The sequence below is a fragment of the Quercus robur genome, chromosome 1, assembly GCF_932294415.1.
Source record: "Quercus robur chromosome 1, dhQueRobu3.1, whole genome shotgun sequence".
Classification (NCBI taxonomy): domain Eukaryota; kingdom Viridiplantae; phylum Streptophyta; class Magnoliopsida; order Fagales; family Fagaceae; genus Quercus; species Quercus robur.
This window is the reverse complement of record NC_065534.1, coordinates 31,165,712-31,173,833: the sequence shown is the minus strand read 5'-3', so window position 1 is coordinate 31,173,833 and position 8,122 is coordinate 31,165,712. Positions and strand designations below refer to the sequence as shown.

The following is an 8,122-nucleotide window of genomic DNA, read 5'->3' as shown; positions in this document are numbered from 1 at the left end:
TGCTCGTCCCCAGGGTTAGCTGGTGCTCATCCCTGTGGTCAACCAATGCTTGTCCCCGAGGTCTGAGGTGTATCATTGGAAATAATCTTGGTAGTCCATTTAGATGGGATTAGAGATCCTCGTCCTCACAAAACTTATATATTCTTACTATACCATGATATATATTTAAGAGAGTATCATTGTGTAAGAGATGTGTGGTGGGGCTTGGCCATTGGTCACAACTTGTAAAATTGAAGTGTTAGAAAAAAGAGGGAAGGAACTATCTTGTCCTAGTCTCTAAAATACAGTGAAAAGAAAAATGTGGGGTGTTTGGTAGGGGTATTTAAATTAGGGGTGTCTAGGTGAATCGATGACCTGCTGGAATCGATTGACTCAGCGCCACCCAAACTGAGGTCGACCCGTTCAGAGCAACCCGTGGTCGGCAGCGGGTCTTCGATGTCAAAACCCGAAAGGTGCGGGTTGAGTGGCAGTTTTAGGTTTCAAAACTCGACGGAAACCAAACTGACAGACGGTATTTCACTCAAATTCTCTGTTTGTCGAGATTCGAACCTGATTCAGAAAGATCTTGTCGAGATCTAGTCCAGATCCTTTGAGATCCAGCAAGATCTTAAAGGATCCAGCAAGATATCGGCCAGATCACGATGGATTTGGCCATCTATCGGCTAGATCCTGATAGATCCGACAAGATATCAGCCAGATCTCAACAGATTCGGCTAAATTTCAGTTCTGGAGACGAAACCCGATATCGACTGGTACAACTCGAAATGACCTGAACCGGCTGATTGGACGAGAATTCTGAGTCGGTTTTGGGTTTTGATTTTATCCACCCGAAAATATCGGGTCGAGTCTAGGTTGGGTACAAAACCAACTCGTGGACAACCCTAGTTTAAACAACATTTTTCAGTGTTTAAACACCCCTACATTTATTTCCACAACATTTTTTAACCCACAAATATTTCCACAACACTTAAACAACTATACTAGAAATCTCTAACCAAACGGGGTGTAGATTTCTTTAATTTTTTGGCTGGATCTAGAACCAAATAACTTTAGTATCTTAATATTTTATTGACTAGAAAGTTAAGAATTGAAACAAGATTGTTGATCATGGATAAAGAGTTCAAAATACTAAAAACATATCTAGCATCCACACACACACATAGAGCGAATTAGTGGCTTTGCTATTGTATTTATAAGGTAAAAGGAGATGATTTTAGCCAGGGGCGGCTCAACAAATTTGGAGGCCTAAGACGATATATTTAAATAGGGCATTTTTGTTATTAGTGAAATAATATTTAACTAGTATTTAATATAATAATTTTTTTAATAACAAAAATCCATTCCTTTTACTTTGTAATATGCTTTTTTTTTTTTTTTTTTTTGGAAAAATGCTAAAGTTATAACAAATTTTACTAAAAAAAACTTACAAATGATGTAGAAATGAATGCAAGTAGTGACACTAAAAGAAGATAATAAACAAGTATTTGAATGAATAATGTTGGGGATATTATAAATTTTACAATATAAGGCTTACAAAAATGTATCACTAATCACAAAAGGCACATAGGCATGGCAGGAAGAGGAATAGCAGAAATAGAAGTCCAGTGAGCTAAACAAACAAGAGCTTCTACCCAAGCAGTACCCAACCCATGGGGGAACGAAGGGAAGCAGTGTAAGCCCAAAAACCCATACATCCTCCTTGCCGTGGAAGATAGACACGAACCCAGTACACACAGCAGAACAAGACAATGCAAGAATGGCAGGAACGGTGTAGGAGTAAAAGATGACAAACCAAAGGATAGTGGAACTCACACAAAGGCTAGGACACCACCTACTTGTACCTATCCATTACAGGAGAGGCGGTCCCTTGGTCAAGGGATTCAGAGGGTGTGGTTTGGCGGGGGGGGGGGGGGAGAAGAGGTCTATTTTGAGGTTCTTGCTGAAACTTCTTTTGGAGAAATGCCTTGTTGGGATGGCATTTTGCCCAAAAGAGGTGAGCATGGCTGGGGCCACTTGATGCATGCCATAAGGGTAGGTATAGAGAGAGCCTTCAATCCTTATCCATGGGGAAGTAATGCAGAAATTGAGAGAGGGGAGGGGAGAAACAAAACAAGGAGTTTGTCTAGGAGTGGAGAATGGTACAACAAGCACACTCTGAGCAGAGGTAGTGGCTAGGCAACCAATGGGTTAGTGGGCAAGCCTAGAGAGATGCCCACAAGGAACCAAAAATGGTTGGCGAAGCCCAAGGGACAAAAGGGAGAAATCCCATAGAATTAAGAGGTATAAAAAGGATGAGAGGTAATTAGGGGAACAACAACAATAAGGGAGAGAGGGACGAAGAAAAGAGTAAGAAAGAAACTAAGAACCAGATTGCAAAAAGAAAACTAAGTGGTAAAAAAAGAGAGAAGGAATAGAGAAAACACGATAGAAATAGTGGCATGCATCAGTAGACCACATTTTCTCTCCCTTATGACATTCCTGCCCTCTGAAACTCTGTGAATTAGAACCCAAAACCATTTAGGCTCTTTCTCTAGCATGGGTAACTTCAATGGTAGAAGTCTGTGATGAGGTTATCCATATTGGGATTCGGTTCCCTTTTTGGACCCGTTCCTACTAAACAATCTTTAGTTTCTTTGACACCTCCGTTGTTATTCTTTTCTTCTCTTTTTATGTTGAAGCATTTTATGTTATTGGCCATTCTGCTGTGATATGTTTTGCTCTTTTTGCTGTATTAGTTATCTGTGGTATTAGTTATTTTCTGCTGTATCAGTTGCTCTATTGTAACCCTTTTTTATTTTATTTGTGGTATTAGTTATTCTGCTGTATTAGTTATCTTATTTGTGGTATTAGTTATTTTTTGTTGGATCATTTGTTCTGTTGCAACCCATCCACTTAGCATATTTCATTGTAGAAGTCATTTTGCTGTAGTATCCTTTGCTATGCAAGACATTTATTCCTTCACAACCATATCTGTCATGCCCAGCTTGCTGCACCATTCTCAAGTTGTCTTAACATTGGGCATGCCTAGCTTGTGCACAAGCTAGCCTGTGGTATAACTCTTAAGGGTCCAGTCCTGACTCCCTTACCCATTAACTCACAGGCCTTGGTGTGGCAAACGGGCCCATGCCCATCAATGCAAAAAGGCCCCCATAATAGGTTATTGACGTCCGCATATCATATTAATTGTCATATCAATTTGTAAATTTTTCAATTAAAATCAATAAGGGTAAGACTTAAGTACAGTATTTAGGTACTGTTCCTTAGGTTTTCATCTTAAAATTCCGCTATGTAGATTTTTTCTCATGGAATGGAAGTAAATTTTTTAGTTAAGTAGATACATCTAAGGTACTGTACTTAAGTTTTGTCCAATTAATAATATTTCTAGCAATTTTTTATCTGAATCATTTCTTGCAATTAGTGATACATATATTTGTAAGGGAAAATGTTAGAGATACAAATTTTTTTACAAAAACTTTTACAAGCTGATAATATGGTGAGTGATTATAGATTAAGAAATAAGTGTTGTTATTGGTCGGCCTAGATGAGAACCAGTAAGAAGTTGGCCACAACAATAGTTTGTAAAAACATTATAAAATAATTTGTAACTGTAGTATTATTTTATTTGTAAAACTCATGTATTTAAAGTTGTATTATTTCTATCATTATTAAATTCCTTGAGACTTTTTAAAAGTAGTGAAAAAAATATAAAACTAAAATTTATACCTATATCTCCAATTTTTTATTTTTAAATATATCAATTTTTGCTCCAAAATTTGGAACTTCCTCTAATAGGGCCCTTGGCGGTGGCCTACGGCCGGCCCTGATTTTAGCATGAAAAACAATCACCCAAGATTCATTAGCGGGATATCTCCTTTGGTCGGTGGAGAGAGGACGTACATCAAGATAACAATTGCATCCTTGACTCACCTTTGCAATAAAATTAAATAAACTTTTAAGGAAAAGACACTGAAACGCGGAATATATCCTCGCCAGCCAATAACACACAGCCACGTTAGATTCGCACAAAAATGGGTACAGTGTTAAAAACTGAGGAAAGACAAGCTCCTCGTTCTCTTGACGTTGAAACACTATACACAAGATTAAAAGTTAAAAACATCAAACAAACAATACAATCAAACAACGTTGTCGTCGTCTCATACTTGGAACATTGGCCTCTGCTCTACTCTCTCTCTCGTTCTATTAGGGTTTTGTGTCTTTCTCTCAGGTGCGCACAATTGACGTAAAATTCTCGAATTTCACTTTCTCAATTTCATTTCTAACGAACCCAGAAATTCCCTCAATCTATAATGCTTTCCTAGGTTCTGTTACCCCTTTCCTTTTTCTTTTTGTTTGGTCTCATATGTGTAGGGTTTAATTGCATAATCTGAATTGCTCTTGATGTTAGCTATTTTGTCATGTTTAGGCTATAATTTTGTATCAAGTAATTGTTTTTTCTTATTGGGAGTTAAAAGAGTAACGATTAGGGTATAGGATTTTTGAGTATTGGGTGTTGGTAGTACATGTTCATGGATCCACAACAACCCCAATACTTTGGGTCAATTAACGGTTTCAAATTTGATATAGAGTCACTTTTTCTCAATTCAGATCAGTACCCAGTTGTTGAAAATGGGATTATATTCAATAGCCCCACTCTAGGTCCTAGCTTCATGGACAATCCAGTTTTTAGCCCTGATCCAAGCCCCGGTAATTCTGCTCAATCGAGCTTAGAGGGTGATTCTCCCACAGATGACAGTGACTCTTCTGATAGTGTCCTTAAGTACATAAGCCAGGTGCTTATGGAAGAGGAGATGGAGTCAAAGCCATGTATGTTCCATGACCCGTTGGCTCTTCAAGCCACGGAGAAATCGTTGTATGAAGTCATTGGCGGGAAGTACCCTACGTCCCCGGATCAACACCCACTTTATATTGATCGAAATGTTGAGAGTCCGGATGATAGTTTTTTGAGTGGCTTCAGTGATCATAGTAGCAATAGCAGTTCTAGTTTTGGTAATAGTAACTTGAACGATTTTCAGTGGAATCATGCTGATTTTGGAGAATACAAACCCTCTTTGTTAAAAAATCCTCTCCCCACTGACTTTGTTTTCCAGTCCACTGCAAAGTCTAGTCCACCATCATCTTTTAACTTTCCAAACAGCCTCACTAGTGATGGTAATGGGCTGCTGGGCTCATCTGTCAATGAGCTTCTGGTTCAGAACTTCTTAAGCAATACCGAATCAGTTTTGCAGTTCCAGAGAGGGGTAGAGGAAGCTAATAAATTCCTTCCTAAAGGGAATCAGCTGACTGTTGATCTGGAGAAGAACACATTTTCTCCTGTTTCGAATAAGAAGGCTCCAGAAGTGTTGGTTAAGTTGGAGATAGATGAGAGGGAGCACTCCCCTTCTAGGTTAAGAGGAAGGAAGAATCATGAGCGAGAGGATACAGACTTAGAAGATGGGAGGAGTAACAAGCAATCAGCTGTTTATCTGGATGAGAGTGAGATATCGGAGATGTTTGATAAGGTGCTGCTCTGTTTTGGGGCAAAACGAGAGCCTTCAGTGTGTAACTTTGATGAAAGCTTGCAGAATGGAGAAAACAAAAACCTGCTGAAGAATGGACAATCAAATGTATCTAGTGGTGCAAAGACTCGTGCCAAGAAACAAAGCAATAAGAAGGATGTTGTGGATTTGAGAACTCTATTGGTGCTGTGTTCACAAGCAGTCTCCTCTGATGATAGGAGGACTGCTTCTGAAGTACTAAAACAGGTTAGGAAGCACTCTTCCCCATTTGGTGATGGGTCGCAGAGGTTGGCCCATTACTTTGCAGACTGCATTGAGGCGCGCTTAGCTGGCACAGGGACCCAAATTTACACTGCTCTAGCTCCCAAAAAATCATCAGCTGCTGATATGTTGAAAGCTTACCAAGCATATGTTTCAGCCTGCCCCTTCATGAAGCTTGCAATTATCTTTGCAAACCATATGATTCTGAGAGCATCTGAGAATGCGGCAACACTTCATGTTATTGATTTTGGTATCCTTTATGGTTTCCAATGGCCTGCCCTCATCCATTGTCTCTCAAGAAGACTGGGAGGGCCTCCCAAGCTACGCATTACAGGGATAGAGCTTCCTCAACGTGGATTCCGGCCAGCGGAAAGAGTACAGCAGACAGGGCGTCGCTTGGCAAAGTATTGTGAGCGTTTCAACGTTCCATTCGAGTATAATGCAATTGCACAGAAATGGGAAACTATTCAAGTCAAGGACCTCAAAATTAATAGAGATGAGGTACTTGCAGTGAATTGTTTGTACCGGTATAAAAACCTGCTTGATGAGACAGTTGTGGTGAATAATCCGAGGGATGCTGTTCTAAGCTTAATTAGGAAGATAAATCCTAATATTTTTGTCCATGCTATTGTTAATGGATCCTACAATGCTCCATTCTTTGTCACACGGTTCCGTGAGGCTCTCTTCCACTTCTCCTCATTGTTTGATATGCTTGATACTAACATTGCCCGTGAAGATCCCATGAGATTGATGTTTGAAAAAGAGTTTTTTGGGCGGGAGGCCATGAATGTCATAGCTTGTGAAGGATTAGAGAGGGTTGAGAGGCCTGAGACATATAAGCAGTGGCAGCTTCGGAAAATGAGGGCTGGATTTAGGCAGCTTCCAATGGATCATGAAATCATGAAGAAACTGAGGGCTAAACTGAAAGGTGGGTACCATAATGATTTTGTGGTTGACGTAGATGGGCACTGGATGCTTCAAGGTTGGAAGGGCCGGATTCTCTGTGCTTCCTCCTGCTGGATACCTGCCTAGAACTTGAAACATGAATGGGCATGTAGGCTGTTTCCAGATTTTTTGGGGCTGTCTGCATTCAACTGGTCAATGTTTCAGTTGGGAAGATGGTGGATATAATAGCTTGAGTTCCTTGACCATATTAGATGTGGACACAATGTTTGGGCAGCTTTTGGGCCTTGCAATCATGCACTTGACATAATTAGCATGTTATAGAACAGTTGTAGCAAGAGTCTGATTCAGGTAGTATTTACTATTGTCATGTATGGACAATATTATATGTATAATAAAATAAAGTCTGTCCATTTATCTGAAGTTTCACGGTTTGGTAGAACAGCTTATATATTTGTGGGAATTGGATTTGCACTTTGCACCATCTCCCACAACTACTGTTAGTAGAACTTTTGTATTGACTAGTTGTGCAAATATAAACCATTTTTACCTGCAAAAATTGCATTTTAATGATTCCTCTTGAGCGACAAGTCTTCCAATTATGCCAGATGTAGAGAGTTCTGGATTGCCCCACTTCGAACCTGACCACAGCTTCCTCAGTTTGTTGTTGCCTAGTTGCTGCGATGAAATTTACCCAATGGATGTTGAGCTATGATTCTATGAATTAAGCCATGCCCTTTAATTTAGTTCATATGGAGTACATGAGGTACATTCATTTTAGCCTTGTTGATTTGACGAATGCAATCAAATGGAGCGTCATGATTATACCATTGCCTTTTATTTTTTCTTGCTGTATGTTTTGGTTTTGAAATGCATGTTCAAGAAATCTCTGTTTTTTAAGTAAGGTATCAGGCAGAGTAAGGGTGCTGGCCTTTTTTGTTTTTGTTTGCGCAGGTTTAGAAGAAGAGGGGTTGAGAATCTCAGAGTCAATTTCATTGGAACCCTCAACCCTCTGCTCTGGTTTTTGATATGTGATAGCTATTAAAGCAAGCAGAAAGATTTGATTCGAGTTTAGACTAAGCCAGGTTATACCAAGGCTGGTTATATACTTGTCTTAAAACACAAATTTTTAGTTTTTTACAACGTTTTCACTTCTGCTAAGATAGCATCTTCTGATTGGTATACAATTAAAAATAATAATAGTTTTGTGGTGGAAAATGTGATGGTGCACTGCTCACAGCTTGACATCTCAGTAAATTGTGAAAAAGGTTACTGTAATACCCATAAGATGATAGTAGTACATTTTTATCTTGTAAATTAACACAAATCAAACAATTAGAAAACATAAAATCATCTTTCAAAGATAATCACATATTTCAATCATTTACTGAGTAGCTAACTTGAAACTTTCTCACATCTTAATCCTTGTGTGCAGTACATTG

The 8,122-nt window shown here is 39.1% G+C and overlaps 1 protein-coding gene across 1 annotated transcript; it reads left to right on the top strand.

Annotated features, from left to right (window-relative positions):
* Positions 1-4,079: 4,079 nt before the first annotated feature.
* LOC126729755 (scarecrow-like protein 33) lies at positions 4,080-7,239 on the top strand. The gene has a single exon (XM_050434925.1). The coding sequence runs from the start codon at positions 4,521-4,523 to the stop codon at positions 6,807-6,809; it is 2,289 nt and encodes a 762-aa protein (XP_050290882.1). The 5' UTR covers positions 4,080-4,520; the 3' UTR covers positions 6,810-7,239.
* The last annotated feature ends 883 nt before the right edge of the window (positions 7,240-8,122 follow it).

Coding starts and splice junctions, on each gene's coding strand:
- LOC126729755 (XM_050434925.1), top strand. CDS start 4,521: ATGTTCATGGATCCACAACAACCCCAATACTTTGGGTCAATTAACGGT.